Source organism: Sinocyclocheilus anshuiensis, unplaced genomic scaffold (genome assembly GCF_001515605.1).
Source record: "Sinocyclocheilus anshuiensis isolate Anshui unplaced genomic scaffold, SAMN03320099.WGS_v1.1 scaffold1089, whole genome shotgun sequence".
In the NCBI taxonomy this organism is placed as follows: domain Eukaryota; kingdom Metazoa; phylum Chordata; class Actinopteri; order Cypriniformes; family Cyprinidae; genus Sinocyclocheilus; species Sinocyclocheilus anshuiensis.
In genome coordinates, this window is record NW_015555709.1 from 1,484,573 (window position 1) to 1,502,435 (window position 17,863).

A 17,863-nucleotide genomic window follows, 5' to 3' on the forward strand; every position below is an offset into this window, starting at 1 on the left:
TTCGTCACTTCTGAGCGGCGCATGCGCAAAGCCGACCTCCGTACGTCATCTGCCCGGAACTGCTTCTGTTTACAACAGTGAGCGCAAGCTACATTAAAGTGATTATTACGTTTTGAATATGGATATTTTTCTTACAAAAACGCATCGATTCGCTACAGAAGGACCTCCGATCATTTGTTCACCCCCCGGAGCCGTGTGAGACACTTTTTTTTATGGATGGGCGCATTTTAATTAAGTGCTTTTGGACTGAAGCAATGCAACACCCGCTGAGTGCCATGAAACAGCTTGAAAGATCAAAGACAGTTTTTAATATAACTCCGACTGGATTCGTCTGAAAGAAGAAAGTCATATACACCTAGGATGACTTGAGGGTGAGTAATTTATGGGCTAATTTTCATTTTTGGGTGAACTAACCCTTTAAGGTCAATTTAAAATGAAATCTTTTACTTTGGGCTGCACTTTCTTGTTGCACGTGTTTTCTATTAAACTATTCCAGTAAATAATCACAGGAGTTCCATTGGAGCAATAATCAGATTGTTTCTACAAGAATATGCTAAGTTTAACTGCAGAGTTGGATCAATTTAAACTGGTAATAAGGGAACAATTAACATAAAAACAGCTTAACACAGACTAAAATGCTTTCCTGGTCTCATCTCCAATCCTGGTCAGGCTAATCTAAATCCAGCAAACCACCTTAGGCTGGTTTTGTATAGCAGAGATGGAAATTCTTTTTGAGAAATGGGAACTGGAAAATGATCAAAACATTCCTGATAACTACACAAATCACACTGAACACCTTCAACATTAGCTTACTGACCAGAAGAATGTCATAGTCAAGCCATGTTTGAAGGAATAAAGCTTTTCTTATAGAGCATGTTATTGTAGCGTCTGGACCAATCAAACACACAATATATATTTTGTTAGCTATATTTAACAAATACTCTGTAACACCCCTCAGTTAACAAGCCATATGAGGACCTATGGACCCTTCCCCCTGAGAATCTTTAGTAATTTCGATTCAAGTTCCATTTGCAAATTACCATGCCCTCACACAAAGGGTCGTAAAACCCTCCAGCAATTGCAACCTCCCGCTTGGAATTTCAGCCTTTCTCATTGGACAATCCCATCTTGAGAGGCGTGAATCTTCTCCGACCTTAAAGGCCTCACACCAGGGACCCGCCCAGAGTCGGTGGTGCTGTTAGGTTTTGAGAAGATGTGAGCTACAACGCTCCAGGACATCCTAAGTTCGTGCCAGGCTTCGGCCTTGACTTTTCCATTCACCAAGATTCTCTGACTCAAACTGGTTCTGTATTGATCATAACCTGTCAGGTTTATCTAGTAAAATACAACAAAATAATAAAATATCAATATTGATTCATAGGATGGTTTTAGTATCATGTAAATTGATGAACGCCGCTATGGTGAAAGCTTGGCTCATGAATATAAATGAACCTACGCATACTGCTCCAGGAAGGTTACCAAGCAACGTCGGTTAAAAATAATGAATATTCATTAGCTTAGCCTTTGCCGTCATAGACATAATGTCGTAGTATGATTCTGAACTTCGCCGCAGCAGCGTAATGAATATTCATTAGCAGCTGCTCTCTAGCGCCTCCCCTCCATATTCCTTCCTTCATTCATCCGCACTGCCCACCTCGTCCACATGCGTCATGGTGCTCGATTTAGACCTGTTTCGCACCGACAAAGGCGGCGATCCTGAAATCGTGCGGGAAGCCCAGAGGAAACGGTTCAAAGATGTGTCTCTGGTGGATAAACTGGTCGAGGCGGACACAGAATGGAGGAAATGTGAGTAGCGGCTAACGCTAAAGCTATTGAAACACATGGCAGCCTGTGAATGAAAACAGATTGTGACACGTATAACAGATCTGTTCATAAACATTAAGCCTTTACAATGTAAAACATACACTAATTGAACTATAGCACATGATAAAGTTCAAATTAAATGTGTATAAATGTTCAGAAACCGCATTGCCGGTGTACTGGAGTAGCATGTAGCATTGACGCTAATAGTTATCACAGCTGTCATAGCGTGTTTAACCTTTTTTTCTTTATTTAGTGAAAGTAGTATGTGCTATTATGAGCCTAATATATGTGTATATGATATGTTATTTGGAGAGGTATGAGTATGTATTGATTATATGTGCCGCAGCAGGATCTGATGCAATCTCTGTGTCAGTGAAACGGGAGGAGCTGCTGACTGTCAGTGCTGTTGTGTGACTGTCAGTGTTTTACCATGTTCTTGACTTTGCAACTAAAGTTAAAGCAACTAAAATATTAGAGAATGACAGGTTGTCAATTTAATTTGCTGTTAATTTACATCCGTCTAAAAGTCTCTCTAGTAAGAGATTTGAGCTTGGTATGCTTTAACATGGATCACATAGAAGCAAGTGATCCTTAAATGAATTGCTTTATTCTTTAGATAACTCTGGTTATTATGCTTTTGGGTGATTCTTGTGAAAGCTGGCAATAACATGTCCAGGATAAAATCAAAATTATATTTTGAAGAAATTAAATGAATCCTTTACAGTTAATTGCTTGTGACATTATTTTGACAATTAAGCACCCCACCAATTATTTTTTTTGTAATATAGAGAAATAAGGAAATTGCAAATTATGAATACATAATTGTCATCTTTGTTTTATGATGGATTAGAATTATTTATATAATATTTGAAGAGTTTTAATATATATTTTTTTTATTTCAGTTTGAGTAATTTCAGTATTTTAACTTAAACTTATTTCAGTTAGTTACCCATGCAACATTTCTAATATTAATTTCAAGTCACCCTGAAATCACTTTTTTTTTTTTTTTTTTTTTGTGGAATATTGCATCTATTATAAATGATTGATCTGTGGGCATGATTTTTATTTTTTTTGTAATTCATGTGCCTTCGCAATCTTTAAATAAACGTTTAATTGAATTTAATATTTAATTTTAAGGATTTAATAGTAATATTTAATCAAAATAACAATCCTCCCTCTCTCAAAAACGCCTCGAATCTGGTGACATTTTTCTCATTTCTTTTTCAAGAAGCTGCTACACTCAGATATACATCACATTAGGGAAGAAAAGACTATCGCAACTTTTGTTTCATGGTGACTTTAAATTTAATTTAATATTCACATTTTATTTAAAGTTTATTTCAGTTAATGAACATTGTTTTGTAATTTACAATATACACCTTTTTGTTTTGTTTCTGTTATGTTTTCTTTTGTTTGGTGATGTTGTGTATTACTTATTGTAGTATTTAATGATTTCAAAAAATTTGTCTTAATGCTTTTTGATGGTTGCTATTTCTGATGTTTTGGCTGTGCAGCACCTTGGTCAGCACTCATGGCTTTTAAGGTGCTATATAAATAAACTTGACCTTGACCAATATATTATATTGTGTTCCTTATTATACTAGTGAAAATATGCTAATACAATATATTGCAATACAGTTAGATTTTTATAAGTTGGTGCCAGAGTCATACTTGATGTTATGAGGAATACAACTACTGAAAAGTAAACCAAATTAAATGAATTTAGTCTAATTCCACATTTACTCTCTAAAGCACATTTACTCATCCAAATATCTTTCATCTTCTCCAGGCGATTTCAAAACTTCAGACAGTATAATTACTCTTGCCAGACCACTTGCCAGTATATCAGTGACATGCATTGATGTTAAAAAATACTTCTCTTTTTTTTTTTGGCTCCAGGTCGCTTCACTGCAGATAATCTAAACAAGGCCAAGAATCTGTGCAGCAAAGCCATTGGGGAAAAGATGAAGGTACGTAAAACAGCTGTCATATGTTTGTTGTGATCTGTTATCACTGAGTAATAAGAATATTCTGCTTGATGGTCTTATGACGATTTACTCTGTTTTTTGCAGAAAAAAGAGCCAGTTGGTGATGATGACACTCTTCCAGAAGAAGCTCAGAATCTGGAAGCCCTCACTGGAGAAACATTATCAGTGAGTCGAGCAATAGCGACACATTAAATTGATCAAAAGTGACAGTAAAGTCATGTGACACTGAAGACTAGATTAATGGCTGCTTTGCCATCTCAAGAATTAATTCCATTTTAAATTATAACAATATTTCACAATATAACTATTTTTGCTGTATTTTTTATCAAATAAATGCATCTTTTGTGAGCATGAGAGAGATGTCTTTCGAAAGCATTAAAAATCTTTTGAATTCAAGTGCATTCCTATTAAGTTAAACTCATCAAACGATCATCCACATCTATCTGTGACCAGTATTTCTCCATCCTGTCCCTGTCAGCCCCTCACGGTGACTCAGATAAAGAAGGTAAGGTTACTGGTGGACGAGGCAGTGCAAAAAACAGACAGTGATCGGTTAAAGCTGGAGGCGGAGCGCCTTGAGTACCTGAGAGAGATCGGCAACCTCCTGCATCCCTCTGTGCCCATCAGTAACGATGAGGTGAGTTTCAGTCATCAGTTACTGTGCGTGTTTTTATATAAACAGTACACTGGGAAGGCCCTGCTAACATGCAACCACCAAGAAACCTTCATGGAATTAGAACAGACAAATGAACCATACTATGTTGTTTAACCATACTGTTGTCATAACAGTGTTTCTCTTACCCAGGATGCTGATAATAAAGTGGAATGCACCTGGGGCGACTGTACGGTGCAGAAAAGGTACTCTCACGTGGACCTGGTTGTCATGGTGGATGGATACGAAGGGGAAAAAGGAGCCATAGTGGCTGGAAGCAGAGGATACTTCCTCAAGGTTTGTTTAACCCTCTGGTATTGTTAATTTGGGAGTCACACTTGTGTTGTTCGTGGTCAAAACTGACCGGGGGCCATAATCATGTAATAATTTTATTTTTGTGAAATAAATATACGACTATTTCATTTCAATAATGTTTTTTAATTTAATATTTTGCATGTTTTTCATGTTACTAATTAATATTCATATTTAAATTCTGGACTATTTTCTGTATAAAATGTAAGAATCATTTTATATAATTTTTCAATTAATGCAGTGTTTAAGATAAAAATAGAGCAAAAGTATTTAAAATCCATTGAATTGAGGCAGATATGTTCCACATTGTGGAAGAAAAATTAAAGAAAATCATGTGTCATACCATGGTGTAGCCGTCTGATGCCTGTATAGCCATATATATTCAGTGCTGTGTAATCGTTAGTTACTGAGCAGTGTTTTCAGGCATAATTGCTTAAAGGTCCACTGAAGTGCCTTGAAACACGCACCGTTATTCTATGTGTTGACGTCAGGTTAACTGAAACAGGAAGACAGGGTGGGACATATCAAGCAGCCCCGCCCCCTTTTTAAATTAGCCAGTAGTGTTCGTTTATATCACAGCTTGGGCTAGAGCCATTGAGCTCGGTAAAGCCACATTTGACAGGGTATGACAGCCACAATCTCATCCATATTGCTTCAAAATATAGCATTCTGTGTAAAATTCAAATGGGGCCGACTCGTGCATATGATCCGCTCCGTGCTATCGTGTCTCTGGACCAGAGCAGACTGTGTGCGCAGTGCGTCAGTTAGCGTGACAGCACGAAACCAGACTTCTTTTGCCTCAATGTAAAGCATATTTACACTGTCTGAATCGTTCACCATACAGAAAATACAAATCCTGTGAGTGAGTGACCGATCTCAGCCGGCACTTCAGCATCTATTTATAGTGCAGGGTGCTTCGGATTCTAGAGAGCATTTGATTGGACAAAGAAAATTTGATGAGAAGCTGAAGTACGAGGTGACGTCAAAAAAATCGTTGAGCCATTTTGGTGGAAGTGACGAACTCCAAGCTTTGAATGCTTATATCTTCTTAATGCGAATTTTGCCACTGTTTTGGAGCACACTGGCTTATAGATAACCTTAAGACTAACATATTGATACTAACACCCAAAAAACTTTAATTTAGATTTTTTAATTTTGTCACCCCCTAATTGCTGTGCACTTTTTTTATGCATTGAGGCCAATTTGTAGATTGTACACACAAAAACATCTGCATTATTTTTGTATTTATGCTTATTTCCCATTTCCTGTGGCGGTCATTTTTGACACGTGTGACTTATTTTTTATTACCATTTAGCTTTTTCAAATCAAGTCCACAATTTGGGGGTCACATAAAGTTTCATTCCATTCTGATGAAGTAGCGATTTTTAAAATTTCGTAAAAAAAAAAAAAATTCTGTCTAAAATGACCGAACAACATCAGAGGGTTAAATTAAAATGACATTTTTTTTGGTGCATTGTTAAGCTATGCAAGTATGTGAACCAAAGGAAAACTGCACTGCTAAACATCTTGAGCCCATTTTTGCTTTGTTGCACAATATTTAAACCCGTTCCACTGCCAGTTCTTCGAAACAAACTACCCAAAAAGCTTTTTTGTAAATATCATGGCTGATGTGTTCTATTTCAGGGGCCTTTAGTTTTTTTGGAACAGGCTTTAATTAACTACGCACTGCGGATCCTGTACAGCAAGAACTACAACCTTCTGTACACACCCTTCTTCATGAGGAAAGAAGTCATGCAGGAGGTCGCTCAGCTCAGCCAGTTTGACGAGGAGCTCTACAAGGTTTGACCTACATCTGTTACTTTATGTAGCCATTAATTTGACATTTTGATTGATTTAATTATTTTTACCCAATAAAAGTATATAACTTTGATGTGAGGAGTATTTATTGATTCATCTGACCCAAAGCAATGGCAGAGTATTTCAAAATCTCATACCATCAAGCTAGAACCACTTAATGCAATTAATAAAACCAAAAAATGTATGAAATAAATTTTATATAGATATTTTATATAGGATAACATATATAGAATATTATTTTGTACTTTTTATTTATTTTGTAATATATATATATATATACATTTAATATTACAACAAAAACAAATAAAATATTTACAAATTATTTAAATTATATTACAAAGTAAATTTTGTTATGCTGTATATGTGTGTTAGATAAAGTTGTGGGGATCCTGTAACTGATACATTGAAATAAAGTGTTCAAACAAACAGATTAATTGAGATGAATCAGACAGATGGCCAGCTGCTTTAAATTAAAAGACCCTCTACAGAGTCTTAATTCAAACTCACAAAGAATTACAGCGTTTCCTGTAATGTGTTTGTTCAGGTGATCGGGAAGGGGAGCGAGAAGTCTGATGACAATACAGTGGATGAAAAGTATTTGATTGCCACATCGGAGCAGCCAATCGCCGCCTTCCTGAGAGATGAGTGGCTGAAGCCAGAAGACCTTCCCATCCGCTATGCCGGCATCTCCACCTGCTTCAGACAGGAAGTGGGCTCTCACGGCAGAGACACACGTGGGATCTTCAGGGTCCATCAGTTTGAGAAGGTCCGAGCTATTTTTATCACTGAAATAGTGAATGAACAATGAAATATTAATGTGCATTTAGATGACTTGATTTCATTACAAAAATACAAGACCACTAGCCAAATCAGCATTTTGCAGATAGTGAAGAATTTGAAGAAATTTCTGGTAATAATGAGAAGAACAAACAACTCTTTTCATCGCTTTCCAGATTGAGCAGTTTGTCTATGCCTCTCCTTATGACGGGAAGTCCTGGGAGATGTTTGATGAGATGATTGGAACTGCTGAAGAGTTTTATCAGTCATTGGGAATCCCCTACCGCATTGTCAACATTGTATCAGGTTGGTTCACTTTACCCTTTATTTTCATCGAGAGTGCCATTGGGCGCCTTTTGTTGGAAAGCAATAAAAGCTTTTCACAGCTTCCCATAACAAAGCTTCAAATATATTGTTTGCTTTTATCTCACAGGTGCTTTGAACCATGCGGCTAGTAAAAAGCTGGATTTAGAGGCTTGGTTCCCAGGCTCCCAGGCTTTTAGAGAACTTGTGTCATGCTCAAACTGCACAGACTACCAGGCTCGCCGCTTACGAATTCGCTACGGGCAGACCAAGAAAATGATGGACAAGGTACAGTGTTTCCCATACATTGATTTATTTGTGGCGGCCCGCCACAATATCAAAACTGACCGCCACAAATAGATTTTCCAAAAGGCTTTGACTTCGTTGAATAAACATGAGCACTGCACGTTTCAAAATCAAAACCCGATGCCAGTGTTTTTATATCACTGTATTTCTGAAGGAAACCGACTGTCTTCAGAAAATTCTGGATGTCATTTTCATTTCATCTTGCATGTAATGCCTGATAAAGCAGTGTTTGTGAGCGGAGTGCTGCTTTGTGTACAACCATTACCGGGGAAACCGCTATCTCTCCAGCTCTAAAGCCTCATTCAGATTGTCAGCCCAAATCCGATTTTTGTGCAAATCCGATTGAAATCCGATCATATTTAGATAGTCTGAATGGCAACGAACTACATGAAATCCGATTTGTGCAAATCTGTTTCAAGCTACATTCGTATGTGGTTTGGAACCCTATACAAATCGCATTTCTGGAAATCCATTTCAGTCTTAGCTCAGATCGGATTTAGTGTAGCTTTTTCACGTCCACGCCACGTAAAACGTAAACACGTCAGACATTTGTGTATAAAACATGCTGAATGTCTTTGCAGAAACAAGCTTGTGTCGTTGCGAAGTGCAAGTCAAGCGGAAAAACACAATATACTGCTAGTATATGCATCTCTTTGAGTAGCGGAGACGGTAGCACAGAATAAAGCCGCACATTCCAGCTTCCTGAGTTTCTGATGCTGCCTCACAAGACAAAATATAATGCAGCGCAACCGTGACGGCAGCATGTTGTCATGTCGTAAGACAACATCTGTATTGCAAACTGTATTGCTGTTATTGTTGTTTTTAGCGTAGGCATAACGCAACGGCATTGCCATAGAAACCAATGCATATTCTGTAAAACGAAAGAGCACGTATGGACACAAATCGGATATGAACCGTTGCGATACACTGTGTGGACAGTCAGTTATTCAAATCAGATTCCATCTGGATATGCAGAAAATCGGATTTGGGCTGACAGTCTGAAAGAGGCTTAAATGCGCCTCCTGTTGGCAGAGAATGAATTTGCATATAAATGCCGCCACAAATAGAGTGCAAGTCTGTGGGAAACACTGAGGTACAATGCTACTCCACAGTTCTGAGTAAGGATTCTGGGTAATCTGTATTTACTGTATCAAGCTGGTTTCATTGGTCATTGTGTCTGTTCTCTTAAAGGCTGAGTTTGTGCACATGCTAAATGCCACCATGTGTGCGACCACTCGTGTTATCTGTGCTATCCTGGAGAACTTTCAGACAGAGGAAGGCATCATTATTCCAGAACCTCTCAAGGCATTCATGCCTCCAGGTGAGTATCACTAAATATGGATCTACTAATCTTGATTTTGGTCAAGTTTGGCTCAGTCTTATACTAAATGTATGAAAAAGACTTGAGAGTTGCTAGTTGTTTTTTATTGGGATGGCGTAGCATATTTGTTAAAGATTATATTGAGAATCACAAGGAATTTAACAATTCTGGTTCCGCTTCCGATACTGGTTCTTCTTAATGCTTCCTGGTGCTAGAGCTGTATGTTTTTGATTTGCTATAAAGAAGTTATTCATAAGAATCATTAGTTCAGGAATCAGGCAACACTGCTTTGTGTTCGATTTTCTAAAAAAGAACCAACTCATAAAAGTAATTCCTTTGGGAATCAGATAACACTTTTTGATTTACTATGAAGAACCAGCTCATAAGAGACATTCTTTCGGGAAATAGGCCACACTTTTCATGCTGCAAGTTCTTCATTCGCTCAAAAGAACTGACACATAAGAGAGATATGTCCTTCAGGAATGAGACCACACTGGCTACACTACATGCTTTTGGTTCGCTCAAAAGACCCGACTCATAAGAATCATTAATTTGGGAATTGGATGACATTGGTCATGCTGCATGTTTTTGATTCACTATAAAGTACCGGCTCATAAGAGTCATTCATTTGGGAATCTGACAACACTTGTGCTGCATGTTTTTGATTCACCCAAAACAAACCAATCATAAGATTTATTTCTTCAGTAATCAGACCACACTGGCTGTGCTGTATGTTTTTGATTCACCATAAAGATCCAGTTAATTAGAGTTATTCCTTGGCTCAAAAGATTAATTTGTTCTGCTATATCAGACTACACTGGTCATGCTGCAGTAGTAGCTGTCATACATCTCAAGATATGTGAGCTATGAATAGACTCTTTAGGTAATTCAGTGTTTGTATATTATGTTTTCTCTTATACAATATACCAACTCTCTATCTCAATATTATGGTTTCTTTACTCAGGTTTAACAGAAATGATAAAGTTTGTGAAGCCAGCCCCCATTGACCAGGAGGCAGCCAAGAAGCAGAAGAAACAGCAGGAAGGAGGGAAGAAGAAGAAACAGCAGGGTGGTGACACTGATCTAGAGAACAAAGTGGAGAACATGTCAGTCAATGACTCCTAGACCTCCTTCAATCCCAGCCAATCATAATGGTTCTTTACAAGCCCTCTATTTTGTGTACCCTATTCACAATCATTGTCCACTGAAACTGTCACACTGTCATGTCCCTGCCTCATTTTATTTCCTCTGGGACAGTCCTACTCTGGTGCTGTCGATGGTGATGATGGTGTCATGTTAAATAATGTTATCTCATGTCATTCTCAAATCAGTTTCCTATAGAGGGATCTTTTAAATCTTCAATTAAAAATGTATGGTGACAGACATTAGCCATTAAACTGAAATGTCTTTATGGCAGTGTAATTACCTGAGGCATTGTATTATAATTCTGCTGTTCAGTTAAAGGGAACATGCATGGTCATAACAGTTAGTACTGGGATTATTCTGCATCAGTGCCACATTAGAGGTGGGAGTTTTAGGACTTTCTGAATGGAAATCAGTTATGGATAACGGACAGACCTCTTTCAATATCCTGTCTTACAATTAATATTTGCGCTATAACTTAAAGGTAATTACTGATTACTGTGCACTTACTATTCACATTTTCACAAATGTCAAAGCAGTCAAAAATGCAGCTTCCTCTCATTCACGTCTGTCTTTTCCTTCATAGAAACATTGCTACTTGTGATTTGTCTATAAAACAGGGAATGTTATTATATGTACAGTACTCGCTTTATGATGCCTTGTGTGAGGAGTATGACGGCATTTGAGAATAAATCAATACCTGAAAGAGAACATTGTCTGGTGTCTGAATTATATTTTCTGTCATGCATTTGTTGAAAGTGTTAATATTGTGTTATGGGTGTTAAATGTAAAAGGTTAATAATATCTCATATCTGTTAATTATAGTAGATAGAATAAGTTGCACACTTGTATTTGAAGTTACAAAATTGGGAATGTAAGAACAAGGAATCAACAATATACCAAATTAACTCTCAGATTACAAGCAGCCAACATTGATAATAGTTATCTTGTGCAGGTGATTTAGAAAGCTTGTTTAGTTCATATGCCTACAAAATTGACTTTTAAGCAGTTTATATTGTGACACTTGTTCGCTATACACTCGTTCACATCCTCTTCACTCTCAGAAGTCTCCAAACTCATCCTTTCTAATCATCCTACTACTTGTCCGCTTGATCCTATTCCATCTCATCTCCTTCAAGCCATTTCTCCTGCAGTTGTACCTGCACTCACTCACATCATTAGCACATCCTTAGCACACCCTTAACCCATCTCTTTTAGAGAACTACAGACCGGTTCCCCTTCTAACCTTCATTGCAAAAACACTTGAACGAGCTGTGTTCAACCAAGTCTCTGCCTTTCTCGCACAGAACAACCTCCTCGACAGCAACCAGTCTGGCTTCAGAAGTGGACATTCAACCGAGACTGTCAACATCTAACTACTGGTGTGCCTCAGGGCTCAGTTCTTGGACCACTTCTCTTCTCTGTCTACATGGCATCACTAGGTTTTGTCATTCAGAAACTTGGCTTTTCATATCCCTGTTATGCTGATGACACTCGACTATATCTCTCATTCCATCCTGATGATCCGACGATAGCATGCTCGCATCCCAGCTTGTCTAACAGACATTTCTTGCTGGATGAAGGACCATCACCTTCAACTCAACCTTGCCAAGACAGAACTGCTTGTGGTTCCAGCAAACCCATCGTTTCATCACAATTTCATTACTTCAGATTTATGTGCCCTCTAGAAGCTTGCGTTCTGCAAATGAACATCGCTTTATTGTATGTACCATTCCAAAGAGGTACAAAATCTCTTTCACAGACTTTTACATTAAATGCTCCCTCCTGGTGGAATGACCTGCCCAACCCAATCCGAGCAGCTGAATCCTTAATCATCTTCAAGAATCGGCTAAAAACACATCTCTTCCATCTTCATTTGACCCTCTAACTGTAAGTCGCTTTGGATAAAAGCGTTTGCTAAATGACAATGTAAATGTAAAAACAATGCATTTTCCTCTATATAGAGTTGTGAAGAGAGACTATGCAGTTGCTATAAAATGTATTTTTCATTTAGCCTAGAGCATGGGGTTCATTTGTTATCGGTTGACATTGTATTACAACAAGAATCAAAGTAAAACACTTTATTTTGTGTTTATCCAGTTTATTAGAAGTTTATCTTATCACTTTGTATACAATACTTAGTTGGAGGTAATAAAAAAGAGATATACCTATCTAAAACATTTGTTCAACCTCTTGCTAGAAACATTACTCCCACCTGGGCTTTTGGAAGTGATTTTGATTCACAGCTGAAGCATAGTCTCAGTCATTGAACTCATTATTTATTAGATAATTTTAGACCTCTAGTTTTCCCAATTAATGTTTTTGTTGATAGAGATAACAAACCTTGCAGTTCGTAATTTAAAAACACTCCAAATAAACAAAGACGTTTTAATATAAAGAGCACATCAAACCAATCTTATAGTAGGCTTTTTTTTTTGAGTGAAGTGAGATTATTCAGTTTTTTTTTTTTTTTTTATATAGTAGGTTATTTGAGTGAATGATCGCTGACTAACTTGCGCGCTAGTAAAAATGTAGCTTTATTGACTACAACTCCCAAAAGCCTTTACTCCAGTCGCCGATATATCATGAAATTCTATTGGCTTATTGCACTGCCGTTGGCCAATAATGTTTCAGGATACTGCCCCTTACAAACTGCCACTTCCCAACGGTAAGATGCAAATCTGTCAAACATATCGGCGTGTTTACGGAATACTTTGTGCTCGTTTCAATTAAAGAGTAAAAATATCTCTCTTATATTAAAGATCCATTAACAGAGCTGTACCAAAAAGCGATGGGATCCGGAGAAAGCACGACCAGGAGAGTTTCTTTCGGCCTAGATGAGGATGACAGGGTGAGGATTCTGCGTGGAGTGAAGGTAATCCAACATCCCATATTTACCACCTAACGTTACCAATCATACTGGTTTACAATACGATAATCTGTTTTCGTGGGACTTTGTTGCGTGAATCTGCTGTCAAGTTACCCGAATGTCCTTCAGTGAACGGGTCGAGTTTGGGAAAACGGGACAACGTTGTTTCAGACGTCTGTCATTTCACAAAAACGTGAATATAGAAATGTTTCGTCTCTAATTTAGTCCACACATGATTGACGTACGGGCTTTGGTTAATGACATCGAGTCCTTGACAAACCGCTTTGGCACCTTGCTAATCTGTGCCCCTCAAGGTGTGCAGAAGTGTAATTAAAACCAAGGGCAGGTGTATAGTCCTGTCGGGACGTTCAGCGTGGTAATCTTGTAGTACTCTTCTTTAGAGAGGTGATTACAGACTGGAGAGTTGATTCTTCGAGTGACTCGAATCTTTTTTTTTTAGTTCGGTCACTAAAAGATTCGTTCAGTGGCTAATGCATTAGTTCAGTAGACACATGAGTCTTTAAAAAAAAAAAAATTAAGTGCAAGTCATTAAAGGGGTCATATGATGCGATTTCAAGTTTTCCTTTCTCTTTGGAGTGTTACAAGCTGATTGTGCATAGATAAGATCCCTGAAGTTGCAAAGACTAAAGTCTCAAAACCAAAGAGATATTCTTTATCAAAGTTAAGACTCTGCCACGCCCCCCTAAAACGGCTCGTTCTAACATGCCCCCACATATCTACCTCACTATGTGGAAATATTTGCATAATGCCACCCAAATGGGCACGCAAAGAAAGAAGGCGTGGTTTCAGTAAGGAGGTAAGCTAGGAGAGGAGGTAATTCTGACTTTGCTATGACAATCTGGCGCTTCTGAATCAGCTACTGTTTTGTTATTAGTTTAATTATTTGCTATTGACTTCAAATGCGGAGTTTTGAGCATCGTGTGTGTGTGCGCGCGAGAGAGAGAGAGCGAGAGAGAGAGAGAGAGAGAGAGAGAGAGAGAGAGAGAGAGACAGAGAGAGAGAGAGAGAGAGAGAGAGAGAGAGAGAGAGAGAGAGAGAGAGAGAGAGAGAGAGAGAGAGAGAGAGAGAGAGAGAGAGAGAGAGAGAGAGAGAGAGAGATGATCTTTAAAAAAGCATCATATGACCCCTTTAAATCATTCAACCAATTCGTTGGAAGAAACACTAATTCTGTAGACTGAAACAAGTTATTTTTCTTTATTATAGTTTGCATGTTTACAAATCTGCAAGGCTGCTCCAGAAGGAATAATTAAGCTTTATCCTTTCTATGTGTCATATTTTTTGTTATATCGAGTATGCATTTGCTGCTTCCTAATGGTGGGAAGAATTGTATGAAATATGAGCACTCTTATAAAACTTTATAAGCTTGTTGAGGACATCTGTGTAACTTCTCCACTTTTTTGTCCTTAGCTGTCTGAAGACGTCCTACAGCGCATGAGGAATGCCAGTGCTGATCCAAGACCACCTGTCAACAATAAAGAAAACCTAGGTATGACACAATAATTTCATAAATGTTTGCAGTTTACATGCCCATTGCGTGAGTTGCAATTAGTGAGATATTTAATTTGTAATGCAGGTTAGGGATAATCATTTTAATTTTTCTGACCTTGCAGGCCAGCAGACTCGAACATCCAGCACATCTGACCCACAATCTCCAAAAACACAGGCCAGGACGACTTTTCCTGACACTAAAGAGGAGCTCAGGAAGAGGTACTTTAGTCCAGGGTTTTCAAACTGGGGTCCAAGGATCCTCAGGGGGCCGGAAAAGAGTGCTAGGGGGTCACTAGAAAAGTTTAGAGAAAAAAAACCAGTGTAAAAATTAATATATAATAAAAAATAATAGTTATTTTTTAATTTGTATTAAAAAATTATATAAAATAAATAATAAACTTGTATTAAAATAAATACACATGTAATTAGATTAAAATGAATCAATAATAAATTGTATTTAAAATAATTATACAAATTAGATTAAAATAGACAAGTAAACAAAATAAATAAGATTATAAATAGATAGTAAATAGTATAGATAATAAAATAATACAAATAATAAAAAAAATAATAAACTAAATATTTTCCAAATAATATCCCAAATACTATAATTTTGGTGTAGTATACTAATTTAAATCTTAAATTGGTCTTATTCATGAAAACATATAGCTGCCTTATTAGCTTAAATTTTAGAATATAAAACTCCTGCTTGACTTTAGTATTTGGCATTGCACTCAGAGATAGGATTTAGGACTGAAAAACTTATTTATACATCAACAATATATTAAAATCACATAACACAGCGCCATTTTGAGCTGAGTCAACTGATCCAGTCAGTTAGACGCCACCAGTATTATTCCTAAACACAGATCCACATGACACACCCTTAGTTTTAGCTCTGAAGAGCCTTTCTAGTGCTTTCTGAATCACTCAATGTGTATTTTCAACATTTTCAACCAATTCATCTGGCATTTTTCCCAATTATGCTTATATGTATTGATAAAATATGACATGAATACTAAACATTGTAGCTCTCACCAGGGCTGCATTAACCATTGGGCTAGGTGGAGCTGAAGCCCCGGGGCCCGAGCAAGGAGGGGGCCCGTGATTGGCTGTGGGGTAGATTGACGGACATCGGTAGAGCCGATCGCAAAAAACCCACCACGCCCCTCACTTTTTAGCGCTATTATTTAGTGGAGTTTTCCGTAAATTCCATGCATTACCATTAGAGATTAAAACGTCACATTTGAATTTGTTTTACCAATCAAATGCATTTATTATATATTTTACTTTTGAACAAACTGTGCAATCTATCAGGTGATCAGTGCGCCTAATGTCTGCATTCACCTCTCTTCACTTCATTCTGGTGTAATCTAGAAATGGTCATGCAAAGAACAATCTTCGATAAGTGAAAATGTCAACTATTCTATAAAAAAAAAATAGTGAGAGAAAAAAATGAGGAAAAAGGGGAAAACATGAGTTAGTCACTAAAATCCACAGCTAGTTTATATTACTAAAGCTGATGATGGAGTGGGAGTTGTGGAACAGCAAATGGACCGGACACACGGAGCAGATAAAAACACAGCGTCATCATCCCCACAGATTTTAGGTTAGTTTGATTATTAACTTGATAGATGTACTCATTCAGGTTTAGAACAACAACAATATAACTTTCATTTTTGGGCGAACTGTTCCTCCAAAGCAGCCTAATATAGCTGCTCTTGCCATGTGTCAATAATGTAAATTAAACATTAGAAAGAAAATCACTGTAAAATAAATTTATATTTGTAAAATAATGTATATTGAATTTATACAGTGAAGACTATTCAGTCTATGATACTTGCTCGTACAGCGCCTGACTAAACTAAGAGTCATTTTTCGCGCCTTGTGTTTAAACGTTATACACATAGTTATGTGTCAAAATGCCTGTCTCCTCGTCAACACAGTTATTTGTGTCTTAAATGAACGTTAATAGTTAAAGATAAAGCATAGTTGGCTATTATGCAATCCTGGCATTATATGATGAGATTTTAAAGATACAGTAGCTGCTCTTGCCATTTGTGTCAATAATGTAAATTAAACATTAGAAAGAAAATCACTGTAAAATAAATGTATATTTGTAAAATAATGTATATTGAATTTATTCAGTGAAGACTATTCAGTCTATTTCTAGTCTATTTATTTTATACAATATATTTCTTATTCAGTGCTTTAAGTGTTTGTAGGTCAATTTCTTTGTTCTATTGTAATTCATGACTGTTTACTTGTCTTCAGTAAGTTTGTTTTTACATAGGCTAGTTTTTTTTTTTTTGAGATATTGGAATTGATAACAAGAATTATGAAACTTTGATTGGATAAAAATCCTATGTTAAGCTATATCATTATTGTGACGGGGGGCCCTGCAGTAAGTCATAGTCCCGGGGCCCATTGAGGTCTTAATGCGGCCCTGGCTCTCACAAGGGAAGAGACCTTAAATTAGAAGAGGACTAATTTTTTCCTGGATGCTGTTCAAGTGTGAATCATACTGTTGAAACAAGCTTGAGAACAAGGGACAAAACACTGACACACTGTGGTAGGATTGAGAACTGCAGTGAGTGAATCATGGCTAGGCAACAGGCTTGTAAATAAAGCTGTGTGTGTGTGTGTGTGTGTGTGCGCTTGTTCAGGTATGAGCAGCAGCAGGCCATTATACAGGAGGAGTTGGCTCGCATCGCACGCAAAGAGAGAGAGGCAGCCCGGCACGACATGACTCGAGCAGTGCAGAGAGAGCGAGTACAGACACGGCAGGAGTCTGAGAAAGCCAAACAGCTGGTGAGACTCCTCTACAAACACTTCAGCACAGCACAATACTTCAGGACAGAAGTGTAAGGACACATACAAGCACACTCTGACTGCACTGTTCTCTGAGACAAGCAATGTAAATACTGTACATAACGTTCATTTTTTTTTGTCAGTCATTGTGTCATGTAACAGGGTGTCCGCGGGTCCTTAAAAAGTCTTAAAATGTCTTAAATAACGTTTTCCTAATATAAGGCCTTAAA

The 17,863-nt window shown here is 37.5% G+C and overlaps 2 protein-coding genes across 5 annotated transcripts in view; both read left to right on the forward strand.

Annotated features, from left to right (window-relative positions):
• The first annotated feature begins 1,609 nt into the window (after positions 1-1,609).
• LOC107671868 (serine--tRNA ligase, cytoplasmic-like) lies at positions 1,610-12,939 on the forward strand. 2 transcript variants are annotated; one of them, XR_001632263.1, is made up of 12 exons: positions 1,610-1,806; positions 3,724-3,794; positions 3,897-3,977; positions 4,291-4,449; positions 4,618-4,761; positions 6,421-6,576; positions 7,139-7,360; positions 7,548-7,677; positions 7,805-7,962; positions 9,172-9,301; positions 10,266-10,859; positions 12,929-12,939. XR_001632263.1 is itself a non-coding variant. In XM_016464863.1 (11 exons), the coding sequence occupies exons 1-11, from the start codon at positions 1,671-1,673 to the stop codon at positions 10,424-10,426; spliced, it is 1,548 nt and encodes a 515-aa protein (XP_016320349.1). In that variant the 5' UTR covers positions 1,610-1,670; the 3' UTR covers positions 10,427-11,155. The 2 variants fall into 2 exon arrangements, 1 of the variants encoding a protein (XP_016320349.1); XM_016464863.1 differs by lacking the exon at positions 12,929-12,939 and having other exon boundaries at positions 10,266-11,155.
• Positions 12,940-13,040: 101 nt separating this feature from the next.
• LOC107671869 (MICOS complex subunit mic25a-like) overlaps positions 13,041-17,863 on the forward strand; it is a 98,238-nt gene continuing 93,415 nt past the window's right edge. For 2 of the 3 annotated variants that reach the window (XM_016464865.1, XM_016464866.1), the window contains exons 1-5: positions 13,042-13,112; positions 13,207-13,319; positions 14,742-14,820; positions 14,945-15,041; positions 17,489-17,633. In XM_016464865.1, the coding sequence (XP_016320351.1) occupies positions 13,070-13,112; positions 13,207-13,319; positions 14,742-14,820; positions 14,945-15,041; positions 17,489-17,633 (477 nt within the window). In that variant the 5' untranslated portion in view covers positions 13,042-13,069. Of the gene's footprint in view, positions 13,113-13,206; positions 13,320-14,741; positions 14,821-14,944; positions 15,042-17,488; positions 17,634-17,863 lie in introns of all 3 variants that reach the window. The other variant, XM_016464864.1, reaches the window with a different exon arrangement.

Excerpts from the sequence above, each read along its gene's own strand:
- LOC107671868 (XM_016464863.1), top strand. The coding sequence starts at position 1,671 with ATGGTGCTCGATTTAGACCTGTTTCGCACCGACAAAGGCGGCGATCCT. Across the intron at positions 3,978-4,290 it reads TCACTGGAGAAACATTATCA|CCCCTCACGGTGACTCAGAT; the intron begins GTGAGTCGAGCA and ends TGTCCCTGTCAG. Across the intron at positions 7,361-7,547 it reads GGGTCCATCAGTTTGAGAAG|ATTGAGCAGTTTGTCTATGC; the intron begins GTCCGAGCTATT and ends ATCGCTTTCCAG.